Below are 22,374 nucleotides of genomic sequence, written 5' to 3' on the forward strand. Positions count from 1 at the left end.
AACTTTTCTGCAAATTGGAGCCCACACGTTCCACCGGTCAAGGTGCACACGATCCAGATGAAATAACCCACGCAGCCAATGCTGTGTGCAGGGAAGGCGTCAGCCTCTTTTCTCCACCTGTGGTTCCCGAGTCACCTGCGCTCGTTAGAAATGCAGACCCTCAGGCTCCACGCCAGACCTACCGGATCGGAGTCAGCATTTTAACACGATCCCCAAGTCTGTCGGGTGCACACTGGAGCTTGAGAAGCACTGGCCGGATTCCACACTCCCTACTAAAAATAAACTACATATTTTCTCATAAGATTTGGCCCTTTATTCCAACATTTCCTTTCCCTCTCTGGTGTAAACTCATTTCGTAGTTGAGTAAAGAACTCAAGTGTGGGTCTGGGAGGTGGTGAGCGCCGCATCCTCGGAGGATACAGGGGCACAGGAGGAGGAAAGGGGGAGAAGGAGGAGGAAAGGGGGAGAAAGAGGAGGCGGACCACAGAGCCCGGGCTGCTCTGAGATCCCAGCAGCCGGACGCGGGAGGCGACGAGAGGCCGAGAGGCCCGACCCTCCGCGCCCCCCTCGGTGGCCCCATCGAGCCGGGACACCCGCGGCAGGACGCGGCCGGCGACGCGCAGCCCAGGCGCTTGCAAAACTTCTCGGAGCGGGTCGGGGCGGGGCCGGAGGCGGGAGGGGGAGGGGGAGGGCCAAGAGGGAGGGAGAGGGCCGGCGAGAGGGGGGGAGGGCGGGGGAAGGGCGGGGGGCGGGCCGGCGGGAGGGGCCGGCGCCCCGAGGGGCGGGGTCAGCGCCGAGGCCGCGGGGGCAGCGACGGAGCCGGGCAGCGGGAGCGGCGGCCGCGCCATGTGGCTGCTGGGGCCGCTGTTCCTGCTGCTGAGCAGCGCGGCTGGTGAGTCGGGGGGCGCCGGGCGCACTTCCCGCGGGGTGCGGGGTGCGGGGCGCGGCGGCCGGGCTGCTTCTCGGGGAGTGGGTGTGCACGGAGGGCGGACCCCGGCGCCGGGCTGGCCGGGACCCCGCCGAGGGGCCGCCGCGGGGTGCGCGCCGTGCTATTGTGTGAGCGCGCGCCGCGTTGTGTTGTGTTGGGTTGTGTGCACGCGGGCGGGGCTTTGTGTGCAGCCCGGCCCCGGGGAGCCCGGCGGCTGCCCCGATTGGGCGTAGCTCGATTGTGTCTGTGTGTGTGTTGAATGTGTTGGGGAACGGAGGAGGGGAGGGGAGAGGAGAGAACTCTTCCCTGAACCCATCTTCCCAGTCGCCCGGGCGCTCGGTGCCGCGCCAGCCTTACCGGGGCCTCTTCCCTAGTCTTTGGCGTGCTCGTGCCTCAGTTTCCCCACCTGCACTGCGGCACGAGTAGCATCGCTGGGGTTGTGTTTGGTTTGGGCAAAGTGAGGTGAAGCGGGGCCGGACCTAAAATTATTAATTTTTCCCACTGATGCTGGGAGCAAGACCTTTACTTAAGTGGTCTGACCACCCCCACTCGTCCCGCAGGGGACGCCCTGACCAGCGAGGGGTCCTGGGAGAGGCCCCGGGGCCTTATCTGGCAGCCTCTTGAACCTGGCATCACCACAGCGCGTGCATCCTGGGGGCCTGGAGAGAGCAAGCCTCCTTCCCCGCTAGACAGCGCGAGGCTCCCAGGAACTTTTCTGCTGATGTGGGCACGCTCCGAATTCCGGCCTGGGAGCCCTTCCTCCTCTGCCCCTGCCCGCCGGCCACAGCTGTCAGCTGCCCCTCCTTGGCTCGGCTCGCCCCTGGCCCCTGATGTTTATTTCTGGGCAGCGGATGCCCAGGAAGTGGGTGACAGGGCCCAGTGAACTTTCTTCAGCAGAAGCTTGCTTTCCTGGCGTTTTGTGCTATCCACGTGTCTAATTTATGCCTGATTTCCCCAAATGCTCCTAGCAACTTGCCTGTCGAAGTGTCTTTGGTGGTGTGTTTGTCGGGGAAGTTGTGGCTCACTTCATTCTGAGCTGTCTCTTGGATATGTAAGTGCTTTGAAGGGAAGTCTCCCGGCTTTCTTGAAGTCCCTGGTCTTAGACATCCTCTGGGTATCCTCCCTCTCTCAGACCTGGTATGACATCATCCCCACTCCTCTGAAACTCCATTTAGATGTCTGTGGGTTTGCTTGGCTTCCAGTGAAGGAATAGGCCTCCTGGTGGCTGTTGTGGATTTTTAACCAGGTCTGGGTCACAGTGCCCTGTTTCTTCGGAGCTATTGGACCACCCTAGGGAGGGAGTTCCAAGGGGGCATTGGGCAGCCAGAGCAGGTGTGAATTATTTGGAGGCTGTGAGAGCAGGCCGATTTCCAGGGCATCTCAGACAGGAAGACCTGCCCAGATTCACACACTCAGTTTGCATATCCCTGGTGCGTCCCCTCATAACACTGAGAAGGACAGTCTGGAAGCCGGCTCGTGTGTGCCATCAGACAGCTACTTGTGGCCCAGTGGAGACTATTATTTATTTCATTTCCCGGTTGGTATTGGGTTGTTTCAGTTTAGTCTCTATCTTTGTAAAAATAGTCGTAAAGTTAATTTTGTCCCTGTCTGGTCAGTACTGGTTATTTAATATAAAGGGAGTGTGTGTACGTATCAAATAGGGCTAAAAAGAATAGAATAGTCATCATGGAGATGGGGGGTGGTAAGCAAGGAATAGCTCAACCATCCCAGATAAATAAAGGTTTTTCATTATCTGTGGGCTTTTTCTTTTAGGACACAGTATTTGCTTTCAATATTTCTTTGGGGGAGGGGATACCAGACTTCTGTTCAATTAAGAGAAGCAGTTTTACAGTACAGTGGTCTTGGTCTTGTATTTTTTTTTTACAGTACCATGGTGCTATGAATTCAAAGGGACTAGGTTCCCCCAGCTCAGGCTCCTGGCCATTGGTTCTCACAACATGTGCTTCCTGGATGGAGCAGGCTGGCGCTCTGGTTGTACCCAGGTTCCTTTCTCTTTGGCTTCCTTCTTTTTCTGATCATTTTCCTTCACGTGTTTCAGGAAGCTGTCTGGGCTCATAGAGTGCTTAATATGTTCAATACGCACTTTAATTCTCTTGGCAAGAATCTTGCCATTATTGTGTTTGTTTACAACAATGCCAACAGCATGCTGGGTCACATTGTAGACTCTTCCAGCTTTGCCGTCGTAACATTTGTGGGGCATTCCTTTTTGAGCCCATTCCCTTGATGTCTGCAATATCACCTGTAGTGGATTGACTTATGTACCCCCAAAACTCATTGAAGCTTGAATTGTATCCCCCAAGTTTTATATATTAGAAACTTAGCCCCCACTGTGACTATTAACAGGGTGGGAAATCCTATTATGGTAATTGTAAAGTGGGGCCTTGAAGAGGTGATTGGGTTGTAGGACCATGCAGTAGTGAATGGATTAAAAGTGGTGGTCAGGGGTGTTCTGAGGGCTTTAAAGGAAGAGGAGAGTCTGCCTTTCGCTCTCTCTCTCTGCTCTCTCTGCTTCCACCATCTTGCAATGTGAGACCCCTGGGTCGCTGTTGCCACCACCAGATGGAGTTTGGACTTTCCAGCCTCAGAAAGTGTAAGCAAGAAATGTTTTTCTTTATAAATCACCCAGTTTCAGGTATTTCGTTATAAGCAACAAAATGAACTAATACATCACCTTTCTTGTAGATTGGCATGCATGTGGCAAAGGAACAACTCCCTGTTTTCTAAAAGGCCTAGAGGACGTAGCATTGTTCAGTTTGGGGTTCACAGCCAGACCAGATACCCTACATTTGTACCCCATATCCTATACCTTGATCTTCTTCTGGGAAGTTGATAAAACAAGAGAGATGATAAAAGCCAGTACTTTATCCTACACCTCGATCCTCTTCTGCAAGAAAGATGACAGCTAGTACTGTAGATTTCTGTCTCCATTTGATAACCTATGAAGAAACTGGGATTAAAGTCGAGTGCTACTCTCTCCGTCCTGGGTCTTTTCAGGGCTGGGGCCGGTGACATTCCACAAGCAATTTGGAGGCCTTTCTTATTCAGGAACCTTCTCAGACACCACGTGTATGTTTTTTTCTTCCTTCGTTTTTTATCGTTTGTGTTAGGGAAGGGAAGCATTGATTTTGACTGTAATTTTTTAATGTATCCTACAAGAGACTGAGCCCGAATGATGCCATCTGATGTCTAGTTTTCCTCCAGTGGGTGGACTTGGTGGGTTTAAGCGTGTGGGTCTGGAGACATTTCTAATGGTGGCCATGTAGCGTGGTGGTTGGTCTTCTCACCTCTTGCCCTGCTGACCTTTTTTTGGACTCCTTGACATTCTCTTTCTGTCAGTGAAAAGGCTCGATTTCCCCATGTGTACTCCCAGGAATGTGGGTATTAACCTTTTCTCCTGGAACGATCTGCTTGATGGTGTGATGGGTGGGTTTTATATATTTTTAAACTAGCTATGCATAGCCCAGCCCAGCCCAGCCTGAGGATGTGTGCACCAAAGTACAAATAAACACACCTTGTTACTTTTCATCTTCAGAGAGAGACCCAGTAAGGCTCCCTGCTGTGGGTGAGATGTTTTTTCCTGACAGCCCACTTAGGCCATTTGCCCTGGGATAAGTGGGGTAGGGAATGTGAGCAGGGGAGGTGGGATGGTAAATTCTGGGCCTTGAAGACCCGTTTAGACACCTTTTGGACAAAGTCTCCAGGATAAGTTGAAAGTGGGCTTGTATTGTGACCGTCATAAAGCAGTTCAGAGAATTTGGGGATTAGGATGCTTTTAATCAAATAATTTCATTTTAAAGACTTGGCCTTTATAACCTTGCCTGTTTGTATGTATGGGTAAGGGGAGGAAAGGGAATCTGGTATTTGTGGAGCATTTCCTGAGTGTGAAATGCTTTGCTCACCACTTTAAACACCTGATCGCGTTGAAACTTTCCAACGATATCATGTGGCAGGAAGTTGTTTTATGATTCGGGAGAGATCAGTAATGCCTAGGGTACCATAGTAAGGGCTGAAGCCTGGATCCTAACTTAAGTTTCTCTTCGTCCCCAACCTGGGTTTTTCCCACTGTTTGCAAGTTTCCTGCATAGTGGTTCTATGGCTTTCTTCCCAAATGCTTTTGTGATTTAACACAGTCAGTGGGATTGTATCCATAAATGCTGCTGTCTCCGTGCCCCTATCTGTTCACTTTGTGGTCACTGCTCTGAATTTATTCAGCAGACATCAAATTTCTCTGGAGGACATGTTCATGCTCATGGTGAATACATAGAAGAAATCTGAATCCTTGAGTGAAGATGGAACTTTTGTCAAAACAACCCTAATGTTTCTGCTGTGTGCATGGTTGGGAAGCACGTTAGGCAGGGAGATGGTTCCAAGGTTCCATTTCTTGACTTGAGCTGTAGTTACACGGGGGTTCACTTTCATTCACTGAGCTCTATCATTATATTTCCCCCTTATATGTTTAATGTAGTTCATAATTAAGACATAAAAGATACTGTATACTATGGATGTGTCTTGGAGTGATGGAACTGTTTTTAGCCATGGGATTGCCCCAGGGACAGTATGGTTTTGGTTGCTGCGTTTTCTTGTTTATTCTCTTTCTCTCTTTGGAATATTTGGAAATGCTTGGGGCATCCTAACCATGCAGGGGTTTTTTTTTTTTTTTTGTTTGTTTGTTTGTTTGCCAATGCCTCTACTTGACAACCAGGGGGATGATGCGATGGCTGTTGGTGTGTGTGTGTGTGTAACTGCTTTCTTCCATTGTAATTGTTATAAAAGAATTTATTGTACTCACTTGGATGCTGAGGAGGATCCTTACAAATGATTGCTGGAAGACTGGCCAGGTAATTTGAAGATTCACCATTTGTTTGTCACATCATTTGCTTGGTGTTTAATATTATTTACCATATTAAGTGGACTTCTATGACAGTGTGACTGCTTGGTTGGTGGGATAGCGAATGTTTGCTTGAGGTAGGATTGTTAGGTTTACAGAAGTGGTTGCAGGGATGGGGTTAGTTCAGTGCCTTGGCACGTTGACATTTTGCACTGGATAGTTCTTTGTTGTGGAGGCTGTTTTGTGCGTTGTAAAATATTCAATGGTGCCACTGATTCTAGATGCCAGTAGCAGCTTCCTCTTTACCCCCCAGCGTGACAACCAAAAGTGTCTCCAGACTTTGCCAAATTGCTCCTGGCTGAGAACCCCTAGTCTAGTATGAGCAATCCCCTTTGTTATGCATTTGAGCATTATTACTGCCCATCCTAATACTGTCCTTTAATATTGTCCCCTGGGTGCAGTGGGTCAGGATGGCATCCTACTTCTGAGTGGCCATCAGGCTTCTGCTTTATGTTTCTGCAGCCATGCAAGTTCAGTGAGAAAACACATTCTTAACTAGCAGTGCCCTCAGCACTGACCCTTTCCCTCTTGCTTCCCCCTTGTGCCATCATGAAAACTTCTGGAATATTCGATTATAGATTGGGTTCTCTTGGGAGAGACATAGGCTGAGAAAGCAGCTGACACCAAAAGCCACCTGGCTCCCCAGAGTTAAACTTGGGAGGTTCATCAACCCTGAGGGTTAAAGCTTTCTGAAAGTTTGCCTTGGGAGCTGCGTGTTGAAATCTTAACCCTGGAAGTTCCCCTTCCTCCAGGCTATAGAGCAGTTATTGTTCTTTTCTACTCCCCTTTTCCTCCCCATAATTCCTTCTCCCTTGCCATCAAAAGGCTTTACAACTTGAGTCGGTTCTGCAGGTGCTGGGGAAATCGTCCACACCAGCGGCAAGCTGGTTTTTAGAAGTTTTCATCTTATACTTTCTTCTGTAAAGTCTTTAAAGTTAGGCTCCATGTTGTTTTATGGCACTTGAGTTCCTTTAAGACACTTTGTCTTCCAGCTGTCGTTTCCCTTTGTTCTGATCCCAGCCTTCCTTGAGTTTTTTATTTCCTCCTCTTTTGCACGCCACATATGTTGTCTGCTGCTGTCTTTCGTGCATGACTTCGCAGGATGCTGGGCTTCCAGAGAGGAGTGCACATTGTCCCCGTTCAGGCACATTTGTCTCAAATCATGCCCTCTTTAAAAAGCCTTCTCTAGTGAGGAGCTCTTCCTTTCCAAGCATGTGGTAATCACTTGCCTTTTTGTCTTTGGGTAACTAGAAAATTCTTAAAGTTTTATTTGGCTGTTCATTAGTGTGGTGCCACTTCTGCCACACCCAGGCACTGTGTAGTGCTACGGTGGTGCAAAGCCGTGTAAAACTTGTTCTGTGCCCTTGAAGAACCCAATGATCAGCTGATGGAAATGAGATTGTTTGCCTTCTTTCATCATCGGGGAAGGCTAGAGACTCTTTCCTGCCGGTGGTATCTCAGAGGCATTTTTAAATGTGAGACATGCGGATAGATCTTGGACCTTGATGGGGACAGAGCAGCACAGATGTTGCAATGCCCCAGCAAACATGGAAACCCCATCTTTGGGGATATTTAATCGGTGCGTCATTCTTGAACGGGTTTCAGAGGTGATGACACATGTCCTAGTGTGTTACTTTAGCTTTCCAGATAAAATGTGGGAGTATGTGTGTTGGTGCTCTAAGATGCTTCTAGCCCTAGTTTTCTGAGATTTCAGCAAGAACGTTCTTCTGTGGCTTTTGGACAATAGCCTTTTTTATCTTATGGTTGTACACTGTATGTATGTATATATATATAAACTTCTCTTAGCCCCTAATCCTACTAGATTGTAAACTCCTTGAGGGCTGGGATCGTCTGTTAAATGCATATGTCATATTTCTTATTTCTTTTGTGGTGTCCAGGAGAGTAAATAATGACTACCACTCATTGAAGGTTTACTCTGTCCGGCAGGGCACCAAGCACTGTGTATGCATTATTTTGATGTAATCTTCTTGAATTAAAAATAGTACAAAAATAGTACACTGAGTACATGCTTATTATACAAAATCCAAACAAAATAGAAGTAATGACAATAAAACATTAAAATCTCCCTTCATCTTCTTTTGACATGTCTCTCCCTTCCCCTAAGTAACTCTATTAACTGTCTGGCATATATCAATTTAGCCTAATTAACATGGATATATATATATGTATAGATACACATACACACATCCAGACTTAATTTGATGAACTCATACTTGTCTATATTTGTAGGTTTTTGACTTGCTTTTTTACTTAACTACTGTGTTTCACCAGTTCTACCTTGAGCCACATGAATAGGTCACACCTGCCTCCTATTGTTTAGACATTCTAGCTATTCCAGAGCATTTAGCAATTTCTCTTGCCTTCCCTTGCGTCTAGCTCAGCTCATGAACGGCACTTCATTTAGCCTCTGTCTCAGAAGCACGATGTCCTACAGCTTTAGCCATTTGTGAAAATCTTCCTCTTTTAAGTCTCTTAAAGCTCTTGGCTCTTGCTTTGTAAGAAGATATGGAACTGTAGTCATTTTTTCCAGCGATAGATATTTAGTTCACTGTTATTATCAAATTTACATTGTTTCCCTTCCTTTTTGTGTACCCAATTATTTTTCAGTTTAGTGCCAAATTTTAGTGTCATCTTTTAAAAGACATTCTCAATAGCAAGTAAATTCTACCTGTGCACTGTCAACAATGCACTCAATGGAAGTGACAATACGTAAACGGCTGTGACCGAGTTCACCCGGGAACCACCAGTGACTGATAAATCACAGCTTCCGCCTGCCCCGTGCTGTCAGAAGCTGCTGTTGGCTGTGAGGCACATCCTGACATTGGAGATGTTGCGATATCAAATATGTGTGTCTTCTTGGCCATCTTTCTTTCAGCTCTTGTATATCTACTCATTCTTTTAAAAAACCACTTTAAAAACATCTTTCTGGTATATGTGTATGCTAGAGTTTATCTAATGCTTCTTCTGCTGATGGATCTTGTTTCATTTTCACAGCAGTTTATTTAGGTAGGTGGTATGCTCTGCCATTTTTTTAGATGAGGAAACTAAAAGGTTAAGTAGTTTTCCCAAGCCCTCAGCCATGAGAGGGGGTTTCAGAGTTGGCATGTGAGTTGGCACAACTTAAACCAGTGCTCTTATCCACTGGCTCTTCTGCTTTGGCATAGAGTAGACACTTAAGTCCGTATTTGTTGGAAGAAGGAAGTGTGCTGTCTAGCTTGTGCTGGAGAATTCCATCATTGAATAGTGATGTCAATACTGATTCCATGCTTGTCTTGTATAGAACGATCTGTTTGAGAGCCATTGGAATAGGAGGCATCCCAAGTTGTTTTTATTCAAATGGCCTGTCTTTGGCAGATTGAAACTGATGTTCTGCCATTCCCCTGTGAGGAGAACTTATCATTACAGACATTTAAATTGGCCTTTCTAGAGGCTTGATTTATCAAAAGAAACAATAAACAAATTATTTCAGCACCCTGAGACTTGGCTTTGAATATATTACTGATGGAGAATTTTTTTTCTCTTTGATGGAAATATTTTGTTGGAATACTAACCAAAAGCAATTTCTTTTTGGTCACTACTTCCCTCAAATAGTGTTGGGTGCCAAATAGAAGGGCCCACAGTTTAAAAAGTCTAGAAATAGATTTTTTAGACAAAAATGTAGTGCTGATGATAATGCCTCATATAAAAAGAGAGATTTAAATTTTTTAAAAATTACTTTCTGACCCTGAGCTTAAGCTTGTATGGTTCATGTATGGAAGAACTTTTTTGAACTAGTGATTGATATCATTTATTCTGGAAGGTGAAATTTTAATGTATTGCTCCAGAAAGAAGCTAGAAGTAATTGGCACCATCTTGTTACCTCAAACCAGGGAGCTCTTGTGGGCAGTGGTGCCTTATGAAAGTAATGCTACTGGTCTGTAAAGTGTTAATAATCATAGACAAGACCTGTATCAACCAGAATGAACTTCAGGGTTTTAAACTCTCACTCCCAAGTTCTCTACAGAGAACCGAGAACCATACTCTCCTTTTGAGTCATTGTGATATCAGAAGACTGGTGATAAATTGAGTGAATTCACTGGTGCCCAAGTCCAACGGGGATTTTTGACAGACAAATAGAACAGTGTGCAGACGAGGTCCTCTGTGCTGGAGAGCAGCCACAAAGAAGGAGGGCAGCCGTTTAGCTTACTCTGGAACAAGCCTTTGGCATCCGGGTGCTGGAGGGACGTGGAATTTATGAATAACTTGATTTAGAAGACTTGCAAACTCAAGGTGCCAGTGTTCCAGGTGGCAATAGGACACTTGTGTGTTTGTTGGCATAGAGAAATGAAAGCATAAGGAGTGTTTAATTTTATTGCTTTAAAAATCCCTTCTCATTATAAGGCCTAGTGAGGTTAGCTTTGGGAATGTCAGAAGTGTGTCGTCTTTGATGGCATTACTGGAACTTTCTCCTTCAGCTTTAGCCTTGAATCAGAGCAGTGTTCTTCAGGAGTCGTTCAACTAATTGGATGTGGCTGAAAAAAGAGCCCCAGTCACACTCATAGTTCAACAGTCAGTTGAAAAAACCTTTTGATTGGTTTGGAAAGTTCTAAATTTAACTTGTTTTTTATTATAAAAATAAAATGGGGGAGTTTGGGAGAAGGTGGAAGAGTGATTAACAACATAGGGTATTTCATCAGAGTGAAAGCTGTAAAAAATGGTTGACGCTAAGAGATTCCAGAACAGAACTGAACAAGGTATTTCAAAAACAGATTTATAAAAACATTGGCATAAGTTTGGTTAAAAAGTGTGGTATTAGCAAGTAAGCCCAGCTGGCAGGGACCTGCGGAAGCAGGATTGGAAGGAATTGATACTAACTACTATAAAAGAGAGGAAGTTGTAAAGAATGATTTTTGCATCAGGAATATTCTGCATTAATAAAAGATGGAACTAATCTTGTAAATGTCATAGAGGAACTATAGCCTTGGTGGAACCGGTGAAGGGCGGCAGTGATACAGTAGGGTAAAGATTTAGCATTCCCAAGGTTCATGTATGTTACCCAAGTTAATGGTGATGACAATACAAGAAAAGCTAATGGATGTTGAAAATATAAGGTGGTTCAGTTTTTGAATAATGAACATATCAGAGCAATTGGAGATGATCAAACACTGGAATATGTATTCAGAGAAAGGAACGTTGTCCAGCATCTTTTGGAAGTACCCATAAAATGTGATTCAGCAACAATCCTGAACAGAAAAAAGGACTCTTCTCCTTTCTTGTGTGACTAAAGTCCCAAGAGGCAGGATGGGGTCTGTTGTGTTCTTTGACATCTGCCGTGTTTGCTGTTGTACCCCAGCACCTGCCTCAGTGCTTGGCATAGTGTCAGGCACCCATAGGGTTTCCTATGAGTTACCTAGAAGAAGGAATGGCGGAGGGTGGGGCGGGGTGGGGATCACTAAAGATGTGTGACTGTGACTTTGAATTGGGGGGACAGTCAGATGAGGCCATGGTGAATGAAATTTACCTGGTCAAGCTAACTTCGCCTTTTGCTTACAAATTGTTTCTCCTCCTCGAGATTTTGGAACCGTCTCATTGATCTTCAAAGACTTGCAAAGATCGTTTTTAGAAGAGATACCCTTGGCTTAAAAAGATAAAGAGAAAAGAGAAAGAGGCCTTTGAGAGGGAAATGGATTGTAGCAATTTTAAATTGGGTGATAAATTAGACAAATACATTATGTGGCATATAAAAGGGTTTCTGACAGGTTAATGAAAACTGCTACGCATCTTAATTCCATTTGCAGAGTTTACATAGTTTACCGAATGAATAGGAGAAGTTTCCAAGGGGAAAAAATGAAAACACTTCTGTTTTATAAAATATCAGTGTTAAAAATATTAAATAGTAAGAAATTGAAGGTTATATTCTGGCTTAATTTAAAAGGAAATAAAAAGTTGCTGGTGAAACCGTACAAAGGATTTCAGGAAGGAAGCGCATCGATAAGTATATTCTTAGAGGGAAATGGAGGGTGACATACATACATCAATTATAAGACTAAATGTAAAAGAAAATGTCACTTACTCTTTAAAAAAAAAAAAAAATCACCCGTCTGTTCATTATACATGTTCATTAAGGCATAGTAAAAATGAAGAGATATAAACAGAATGAAAAGTTAGGGAAATAAAACTCATTATGCAAGGGCTGCTTTTGTGGTATCAGATAAGTAATTTCATAGCATTAACATTAAGATAGATAAACAGGGTTACTGCGAATGGCCAAAGGTTCATTAAACAACAAGTATCTGATCATCCCACATAAAAAGACATGAAGAATTAGGAACATAATGAAAAACGGTGTTGAAGGTTCTTCAGGTATAAAATTAGCTAGTGCTTGCCAAGTTTTGGAAGGTTAAAATATTTAGAAAATACATAGTTTTAATGTTTTAAAGAAAAAGTCTATGGGAATAGGGAAATGCCCAGCTCTAAAGGGTGCTGATGAGTGGGTGGTAAGTGTCCGCAGTTGGGAGTGATGGGGGATCTGACCAGGTCCTCGGGGAGCCCCCAGGGACCTTTCCTCCACACACCTGCTCCCTGGATCTGCAGAAGTGTTTGCTAATGGAAGCTTTGGGGATAAAATCCTCCCTGCTAATGAGATGAGAAGGTTGATTAAGCTTCAGTCGGGCTTAGTGACCAGTGGCTGCCGGGGGTGGGGGTTGGGGGGGGTGAGGGGGTATCTGCTGGTGGGAATTTACAAGAGCAGTTTTGGGCCTGTCGGATGGATGGGAACGGAGGGCCTAAGAAGAAAAGTGTATCTTTGCTTTTATGTATTGTTAAGCATTTACATTATTTAAATTATTAGAAATCATTTTCCTGGTTGAGTACAATGTATTTTCTTTTTTAAGTTTGTAGTATATGGATTATCGTATAGAGCTTTGCTACTCAGTTAAGTCTACAGATCAGCAGCATCAGCGTCACCTGAATCAGAATCTGCATTTTAGCAAGATCTCCAAGTGATACGTGTGCATATTAAAGTTTGAGAAGCACTGATGTGTTGAGTAAGAATACAGGCTTTAGAGTGAGTCAGCCTTGGTTCAGATTCCACCTCCTTGCCTTCACCTTGGCTAGGTTTCTTAAACTTTTTCAGTCTGTCATGTCTTCATCTCTGAATAGGAATAATAGTCTTTACCATGTAGAAATATTTTACATGAGATAATTCATGTAAAGCACTTAGCCTTTATGATTGCCCATTAAATGTTGGTTATTTATTAGTAATACTCAGATTTATTATAAAAACTTGGACAAAAGGTAGAAACACATAACTTACAGTTCCATAACCTAAAGATTGTTAAAACATTGGTTTATTTATTTATTTTTGATTTTATATAGTTTTGATCACACATGGAATAGAATTTCATGTCCTGTAATTTTTTTTTTTTTACTTAAGACTATAGCATAGGCATTTTTCCATGTTAAACTAACCTGGGAGGACAAATAGTCCAACATTACAGAATGCCTGGGTGTTTTCTTTGATGCTGGCTATAAAAATCATCTAACCTAACTGAGCTGGTGACATACTTTCTCACAGCTTCTTTCAATTTCACTACGTAGGGGATGATATTACCTGATCTGCCTGATTTTACCTGATAGTCATGAGGATCCAGTGAGAATCATGTATGTGAAAACAGCTGGTAAAACGTAAAATGCTGTACATGTATATTTTATGTAAGTGAGTGGTCTTAATGTGTAGGAAAAGCCTAGAAACATAATTACCTGTTAATGCCATGATTCCATTTCTAAAACTTTCTCCTAATTAAATAGTTTGGGATGTATACAAAGGTTCAGCTGTGAGGATATTTAGGCGCGATTGTTTATTGTGGCAAAACACTGGAAGCTAATAAAATGCTTACTACTAGGGGTGAGTTATCGGGTCAGCATACTAAAGTACTGCACATACAATGACAAGGGTGCTACAGACCTTTGCTCTCCAATAGACATCCATTGGTCACATGTAGCTACTTCAATTTAAATTAGTTAAGATTAAATAAAATTAAAAAATTCAGTTTCTCAGTCACACTGTATATTTTAAGTGCTGAGTAGCCCCATGTGGCTAGTGGCTACCATATTGGATAGCACAGATATAGAACATTTCCATCATTGCAGAAAGTTCTAGTGGATAGCACTACTCTAGAACAATAATTCTTATATGTAAAGAGAATTCTTACAAAACAGAATGGTTCAAATTTGTAGTGTGTATCGTTCTGTGTGGCATAAATTGCCCCATGGTGGTTGGGGCACACCATGTCATTTCTTTATTTTTGTAAAAATAGTCAAATCTGGCCTTAGTTGTCTCCACTCACCAAAAGCTAGAGATTTGGTGTAAGTCAATTGTTTAGTCCCCTCCTTTTCCTGTAGGTTCTATCAGGACTCCTGGGTGTCTGGCTTGGTCATTGGTGTTACTGTTGCTTTTTGTTCCAAAGCCTGTTTGTTGCCTAGTGTACGACTGTCCAGTCCTCGAAACTTCAATCTACTTCTTCCCATCAATGAACTACCCCCTGCATTTTACAGCAGTGATTTTCAAGGGTTGGGGGAGAGGCAGCCATTCCGCCCCCTCCCTCATTTAGATTGGTGGGAAACCGGGGTGGAAGAAAGGCTGAAAACCATATACTGCTTAAATAAGCAGTAACAGCCCAAACTCCTCTTGAGTCATTTGCAAATGTGGGTGATGCTTTCATCTAGTTTGCATACATACCCTGGTGCACACTTCGTAAGAAGGCTCTACAATAACTGGTCCCTCCATCCCCTGCCCCTCCCAGCAGCATCGGGCCTCTAGGCACCCAGGCCTTGCCAGTGGGGTAAACTGGCACAAATAAACACGGTTGGTGCCCTAGTGACTCCTTGGATTTTTAGCAAATGATTCTGGCCAGCTCGACTGGGAAGGAATGCTGTCTTCCAGCTCGTTCATTTCTGCACCTCTAAATGCAGTCTTATATAGTGTGTGACCATCCTGTTTGCTGTCTGGTCTTACTATTAATATTTAATAAAAAGGTTGTGACTGTTTGTAGACGGTTTCTCAGAGAAAGCTTCCTATTCACCCTTTGAAGCCTGGCTAGTGAGTCTCTTTTTCTAGAAAACTGTATTCCCGTATTCCAACTCCCAATCACAGAATTAATCTCTGGCTTAATAACAGGTGCCTCTACCTTGTATTTGTTCTTGTTGAACTTAACACACGATATTGCAGTTGATTATGCTTGTTTACTATACTTGAATGGATATTAAATCTAGGTAATTGTAAGAGTAACTTGGGTGCTTTAAAATACATACTTTTTAATTACTTTAAATTCTGGAATCTCTCAAAACATCATAAAAGAACTGAGAATAATATAACAAACACTAGTGTATCACACAGATTTATCGGATTTTTAACATATGACATTTTAATTCAGATTTTCTTTTTAAAAGAAGACTTCCCCTTATCCCATTACTTTCTCTCCCATTCCAGAGGTCACCACTATCCTCGAGTTAGTTTATATCCTTTCTGTTCATGTTTTTAACCTATATGTGCATCTATATCCAATGCATAGTATTTTAAAGTGTACATAGGTGCTATCATACTGCCTATACTTTTACAGCTGGCTTTTTAAATTTACTCTTATGATTGTGAGGTCCATCCATGTTGCCATATATAGAGGTAATTTACATTAACTGCTGTAGAGTATTCCATTGTGTGAATATACTGTAGTTTATTCATTCATCTATTAACAAGACATTTAGGTGATTACTATGACTAGCCAGACTACAGTGAAAATCCTTTTGCATAATAGCAGGACTTTCTCTATAATATTATTCTTGAAGTAGAATTGCTGATCAAAGGCTTTGCACATTTTTAACTGGAGTCTGCATTGTCAACTTCTCTATGAAATGGTCCTACCCATTTATACTCCCTTTAATGGCTTATGAGAGCACCTGTTTCCCCACCTCTCTTCCACCATTTGGAATTTAGAGTTCTTAGTTTCCCCATGGAGAAAAATGGTAAGTTGCTGTGGTTTTAATTTGCCTTCCCCTGATTACTAGTGAGGGGAGTTGTGGGCTGTGGCCAGGCCTGCCCCACAAAGTGGATACAGATGGAGAATGCTGTGGTAGTTTGGCACTGGTAGGTAGGAGGTGGTTATTCCATTGTTGGTGTGGCAAGGATTTCTAGGCCCGGACTCTGGACCTTAGGGTTGGTGATAAGGTCTGTTTCTGCTGGAGAGCAGAATGTTTGCCATACATGGATTCTGGGCACTCCATGGCTCAGCATTTAGCAGGTGGCCAGCCACAGTTTTGTGCTCCCTTTTCCTGGTGGATGTCTCACTCTGAGGCTGCTGAGACTCCTGAACCAAGGGTGCCACATTGTGAGAAAATCAGGTGCCACTCTCTGGGTTTCATTTTCCATAGAGGTGTGGGGGAGTGATAGTCCAGAAGGCAGGCTCCTGAACTACATGGTCTGAGTTCAGATCCTGGCTGTGACCTTCGGCCAGTGACAGAGCCACTCTGCCTCAGTGGGCGCTTTACCTGTAAAAGGGGGATATCCTAGATCTTTTTCTGTTGCATAACAGAATACCTGAGAATGGGTAATTTATAAAGAGATTTACTGCTTACTGTTCTGGAGGCTGGGAAGTCCAAGAGCATGACACTGGCGTCTGGTGAGGGTCTTCTTGCTCTGTCATGACATGGCAGAGAACGTCTCATGTCTAGAGGACATGAGTGTGTGTGTCAGCTCAGGTCTCTTCTTCTTATAAAGCCACCAGTCCCAAGTCCATCCTGATGACCTTATCCAATCCTAATTACCTCCCAAAAGCCCCACCACTAATCAATATATGAATTTGGGGATTAAGTTTATAACACATGATATTTGGGGGATACATTCAAACCATAGCATGGGATAAGGTTAAGAACAGTCTCCTAGCATTCTTGCGGACAGTAGATGAGATCATGCACATGGTCCTTAGCCCCATGCCTGGCACATGGTGATTACTCAATACACATTACTAATCCGTGCTCTGAGATGGGGTGTGAGGGCTGGGTGTGCCATTTATCTCAGATCCCCAGAGCCTAGCCCAGTGCTGCCAGTAAGGGGGTACTCAGTAAACGTTTGTTGAGTGAATGTGTGAGTTTCTACTTAGAGACTCCTCTGTTCTGCTTCAGTTTGTACAGCAGGCCATGTTAAGGCTCTTGAATTTTATTCTAGGAGCAATGTGAATGTTTTTGAGCAAGGACTACTATGATTCCATTTGTGGTCTTAAAACAGAGATGAGGGCTATTGATCCTCCCGAAAATTTGAATCCTGAGATTTCTGGTACCAACCATGAACTTGAAATCAGGGTTTTGTGACTCTTTTTAAAAAGTTTCTTTTTTCTTCCCCCTCCCTGGAATGTTCTTCCCTTTGCCTTCTTAGTCTTTTTGAAATACGTTCAAATAGCTTTTTTCCCTTTGGTGGCTCTGAAATCTTAAAGTTTTGGAGTTTGAACTTGAGCTTGTCTATAAGTTCTAAGGGATATTTCTCTTTCATGACTTAGGGCATGTTGCAGGGTCAGTGCTAAGTAAGATTCTGGAAGCAGAGTCCTGGGAATCTCGGATATATTATAATTTTCCTGCTAGTTGAAACAGCTCATCTAAGTCTCTTGTCTCTACAGAAAATACCATTTTCCATCCTAACTTTTGGATTGAAAAGGGTATACTCACCCTGTGGGGCCATCATGCGGACTAAGCGGCTGATGATAATTTTCTATATGTTGGTTCTGCACTGACTTCGAGGGATGAACAGCTTGCTTCTCGGAGGCTCATTAAGTTTCCTGGGCTCTCTGGAGCACCTCCTTTTAAATGAGTTCCTCCAGAGGACTGAAGAACCTCGAAGATTTTGAAATAGAAATGCCCTTTCTCTAAGTATTTTTAGGGGAAGACACAGTGACTGTTTTTTTCCTGTTTAAATCATTTTCATTTTTTTGAGAGATGGAGGAGGAGCACAGAATGGAAAGAAATTAAAACCTCTGAGACTTGAGGTATTTGCATACATAGGACACCATAAAAAGGACATTTAGTGGATTAAGAAGGCAACGTGGGTGGGGAACAAAACAGAGGGTAAAAGGCTGGCTTTGTAAAATAAATAAATAACGATGCCACTTGGAAATGGTGATTAAAGCAAAAGAAGTCATAATCAAAACAGCGCAGAAATCAGAAGTACAAAACTGTAATTATTAATGGGAGAACAAAGTAGGATCACATACTGACAGTCAGAACTGTGGGGGAGGGCCAGGCCCCAAGGACAATGAATTTAAACCCTATTGGATTAGAATTTTAATTACCGTTCACTTGCATTGCCAGAGATTTGGGATGAACACATTGTGTGCTCGTGTGTGCACACGTATAAACACCACGTGTAAACATTGCTAGCCTTGGTCCTAGGAAGATATTCAGCACTGGACATCACAGGTCTTCATTCTGTATCTGCTTATCATCTATTTTAAAGTGACTTATTTGGGATTATGTCACTGGCTTTTTAGAACAACTGTGTATTGCTCACTTACTGGTAAGGCAATGCGGTAGGTATGGTTGGATATGCAGAGTTCTCCCCTGACCTTAAGTAATGAAGAGTTTATGAAGAGGGGGAAAACGTGCACAGAGGTCTGAGTAAGGCCTTGTACAGTAGTGTGGTGAGTGAGACCGGAGTGGCACAGACCAAAGGCTGCTGGACTTCACAGCAGGACCACGTTTCTTCTAGTAGTAATGAATATACAGAGATGGTAAAGGGTCCCCGAAGTAATGGAATTCCAGGATGGCATGGGCTGAGTCCCAGAGGTGAGGAAAGTCTGCAGCATATTTGAGGAACCTCAAATATTACAGTTTTGCTGGAATCTTCAGGAGCAGTGGGAGATAAAGCTGTAAAGAGGACATACTCTGCTACGAATATGCCTCCTGCTGACAGCATTCCCTACTATTGGGTACTTAGTTCCCTGGCACTTGAGAAAGTGCTTTACACACTTGATTTTGTTGAATCCCCTCAAGATCCCTATGAGGTAGGGACTATCATGATATTGGCTCCACCCAGTAGAAGGTTGAGTCTCAGAGAAACTAAGCACCTTGCTGGGATTTGGGCAAGAGCGATGTTTTCCAGCTCCATAGCCCATTCATTGGTGGGCGGGGTGGTGTTGAGGACGACCAATGCTTTGTGTGACAGGCAGTGGGAAGACTTTGCCTGGATCAAAGCTCTATTTAGAAAGACTGGGGTTGGCCTCCCCTTTGGAGGCAGTGGTACATCTGAGTGTAACTAGGTCCTGGCCTATGTTGTCAGATGTTTCTGGAAGGGGGACGGCCTAGATTTGGAGTTTCAGTGAATGGTGAGAGCAGAAGCTGCATTTGTAAATTAGGGTGGGGAAGTTGAGCCAGGGAGGAAGTGCCGGCAGCCAAATGAAATTGATTAGCATATCTGGCAATTCCCGGACATTGGTATTATGGGCCAGTGAAATAATGAAAAAAAAAGCTGAGCTCCTGAGGCTGGATTACCTACTTTTATTTGATCAAATGAGAACAATGAAAAAAAAAAATCACCTTCTATTATATCATCACCATTTTATGAAAGAAATCACTTTTTAATACAAACATGTAGCAGTGGCTCATCCTCGGAATGGCTTTAAGCAGGATAAGTTTAGTTCTAAGAAGAGCCTGCTGCATTATTTCTTTCATTTTCTACATGTGTCGCTGATCACTGAACTGGGGTATTCTTGTAACTCACATTTGGGAACTGCTGGTAGAGGCTGTTTTGTCTGGAGGCTTGACTGGGAAGAAGGCGGTTCCAGGCAGTGGCTGGGGCTGTGGGAGGATGTAGGTCATCGGTGTTCAGGTATGTGAGTGTTGAGGATTCAGGAAGGGTGTTCTAGGGCAGGAAGCCCTCACTATGTGCAGGGGAGCTGGGGAGGCCTTTGTGAAGATAGAACTGGCTGGAAAATGCTGGAGAGAGGAGGGAGAGAACACACAAGCTGAGGGTCTAACGTTTATTGAGCACCCACCAGGTGTGCGTGATAAGAGAGATCTCATTTAATCCTCATGAAAAGTCTTTGGGGCAGAGAGACTATTATTTCCATTTCACACATGAGGAAACAGAAGCTCTGGGCGTTTAATGTATCCAGGACCCCTCACTACCAAGTCGCAGAGTTGCGATTTAGACTAAGTCTGACCTCATCTTCTAGCCTCTACGTGGGTTCCTAACTGGGATGGCGTTGGCATGCTGGTATGACCTTTTCAGCTACTGTTTAATTTATTTAGAGTAACAATAGTGAAGTGTCGGAACACTTTTGCTTTTCCCTTTGGGATTTATGTCATTATCTTGTGACTTTGTGACAGTTTCTGTTGGTTTTGTTCCTCCTGTGCAGCCTCATCATTTGGTAACTGGCAGATGGGGCTCTCTTGTAGGCAGATCTCTGTTGTATGAACAAGCCTTTCCTGAGTGCACAGCATGTCTCCAGCTTGCCTTCCTGATTTTGTATGCAGGTCTGGGTTGTGGAATCTGCATGCCTTATGCAAGGGATGGCATCTTGGAGCTCTTGTAGTTTCTCTCCCTGAGGAAACGAGCTGAGAGAGGGGGAAGGATCCCTCATATTCCAGATGTGGTCCGGATTCGAACCCTGGCCTCTGCCTTCTCTGTCGAGGCTCTTCTCACCTCATGTCCATGGAGGCTTCCCTGCTCACGTTAGTGTGAACCCCAGTGGACTTCCCTGAAAACTCAATGCTCTCTTTGAACAGCTGCCCAAGGACGGTTTTCAGGTTTTTATCCATTTTTCTCTTTTAATGGAAGGTCTGACTGGCTAGTTGGTTAATGGGTCCTGGGTTCTCCCAGGCCACTTAAATTCCTAATTTTCAAGCATTATCCATGGAGAAAATCCACTCTGCAGAAGCTTATGACTTAATGAGCTCAGTCAAAGTCAATCAGAAGTTGTGGGCAGCCGCTTTGATCGTGGTGACGGGTGTTCTGGTTTCCAGCAGGGAGGTGGGGAAAAGGCTGTGCCCATGACTTATTCAGCACTTGCTTGGCTGTGCTGTCTCACCTGGCTCTCCTGGGAAGCCCCGGTGTTGAGATGCTCAGGATTCAGTCTCCGTTCAGGCTTTATGTCTCAATATGGCCTGTGATGCTTCCTTTCTGGAAGTTTTTGCTCAGCTGGAAGCAGCCAGATGTTGGAACCAGAGGTGTACATCTTGAGTAAACACGTTTCTGCTTTCAGAGTGGCCCACGGGGCTCCTAATTGGTAGAACCAGCTCCTCCAGGGAGGGGGCATGTAGGGCCCACGTGCATGTGTGCTGTGTTTTCAGAGAGACCCACTGATAAAATATTTACATCACTGACTTGGTACCAAGTCCTGGTTTATTTGTTTTAAAAGTCTTTAACGATATATCAACCATGAGGATTCCGGCTTGGTAGCTTGTTAGCTTTTTGTTTCTCGCTTATGGTTTTTGTTTTCATGAGGAGCAAGGAAGCTAGGTATGATCTTCTGGGAAGAAGCCAGCTGTGTAGGAGAAAACTGTTCCATTGTGTGGCTAGTAAATGACTAATAATAGGAGAGAGCCCCTCGTGGAGCCCTTATTGTGTGCCTCTGGCACTGTCCTTAGTGCTTTGTGGTCATTATCTCTTTAATTCTCTCATAATCTTCTAGGTAGGTATAGTGGGTTGAATTGTGTCCCCCAAAAGATATGTTCAAGGCTTAACCCTTGGTGGCTGGGAATGTGACCTTATCTGGAAATTGGTTCTTTGCAGATGTAGCTAGTTAAGATGAGATAATATTGTATTAGGGTGGGCCCTAGTTCTAATGACTGGTGTCTTTATAATAAGAGGGGCCATACAGACATACACAGAAGGAAGATGGCCATGGGGAGACAGAGGCAGAAATTGGAGTGATGTAGGTACCAGCCAAGGAATGCCAAGGATTGCCAGCAACCACCAGAGGCGAGAGAGGCAAGGAAGAATTCTCCCCTAGAGCCTTCAGAAGGAGCACAACCCTGCCACCACCTTGACCTTGAACTTCTAGCCTACAGAACTGTGAGAGAATATATTTTCTGTTGTTTTAAGGCACCCAGTTTGTGGTAATTTGTTATAGCAGCTCTTGGAAATAATACAGTGGGAATTATGTAGAAAGATGTTAACCCCGTTTTACAGATGAGCAAACCAGGGCTCAGAGGTGATATGCATCTCGTCCCTGGTCACTCAACTTGAATGGGGAGACAGAAATATCAGGGATTGCATGATGGCGCTACAGAGTTTATGCTTTCATTTTCACTACTGAGTCGGCAAGGTGGTAACTTTCTGATGCTGGTTTTCTAGGACAGCTTAATGAGCAGTTTAGTCTCAGAGGGAGGTTGCCCAGTTGCAGTTTAGATCTGCTCCAGGTCCTGGATTCGGCCAGAGGTTTCCCTGAGTGACTCTGGGGGAGTGCTTGCTTTTGCTGAGAGAATACAAGCCTCGTATTTCCTGTCCTGGGGATCTGTGTATCAGGTGGAGATGTGACGCCATCTCTTCCCGCTT

At 44.1% G+C, this 22,374-nt stretch overlaps 1 protein-coding gene across 2 annotated transcripts in view; it reads left to right on the plus strand.

Annotated features, from left to right (window-relative positions):
* The first annotated feature begins 812 nt into the window (after positions 1 to 812).
* LDLRAD3 (low density lipoprotein receptor class A domain containing 3) overlaps positions 813 to 22,374 on the plus strand; it is a 231,769-nt gene continuing 210,207 nt past the window's right edge. For both annotated transcript variants that reach the window (XM_063095443.1, XM_063095444.1), the window contains exon 1: positions 813 to 892. In XM_063095443.1, the coding sequence (XP_062951513.1) occupies positions 847 to 892 (46 nt within the window). In that variant the 5' untranslated portion in view covers positions 813 to 846. The remainder of the gene's footprint in view (positions 893 to 22,374) is intronic.

The sequence above is a fragment of the Cynocephalus volans genome, chromosome 4 (genome assembly GCF_027409185.1).
Source record: "Cynocephalus volans isolate mCynVol1 chromosome 4, mCynVol1.pri, whole genome shotgun sequence".
Lineage (NCBI taxonomy): Eukaryota > Metazoa > Chordata > Mammalia > Dermoptera > Cynocephalidae > Cynocephalus > Cynocephalus volans.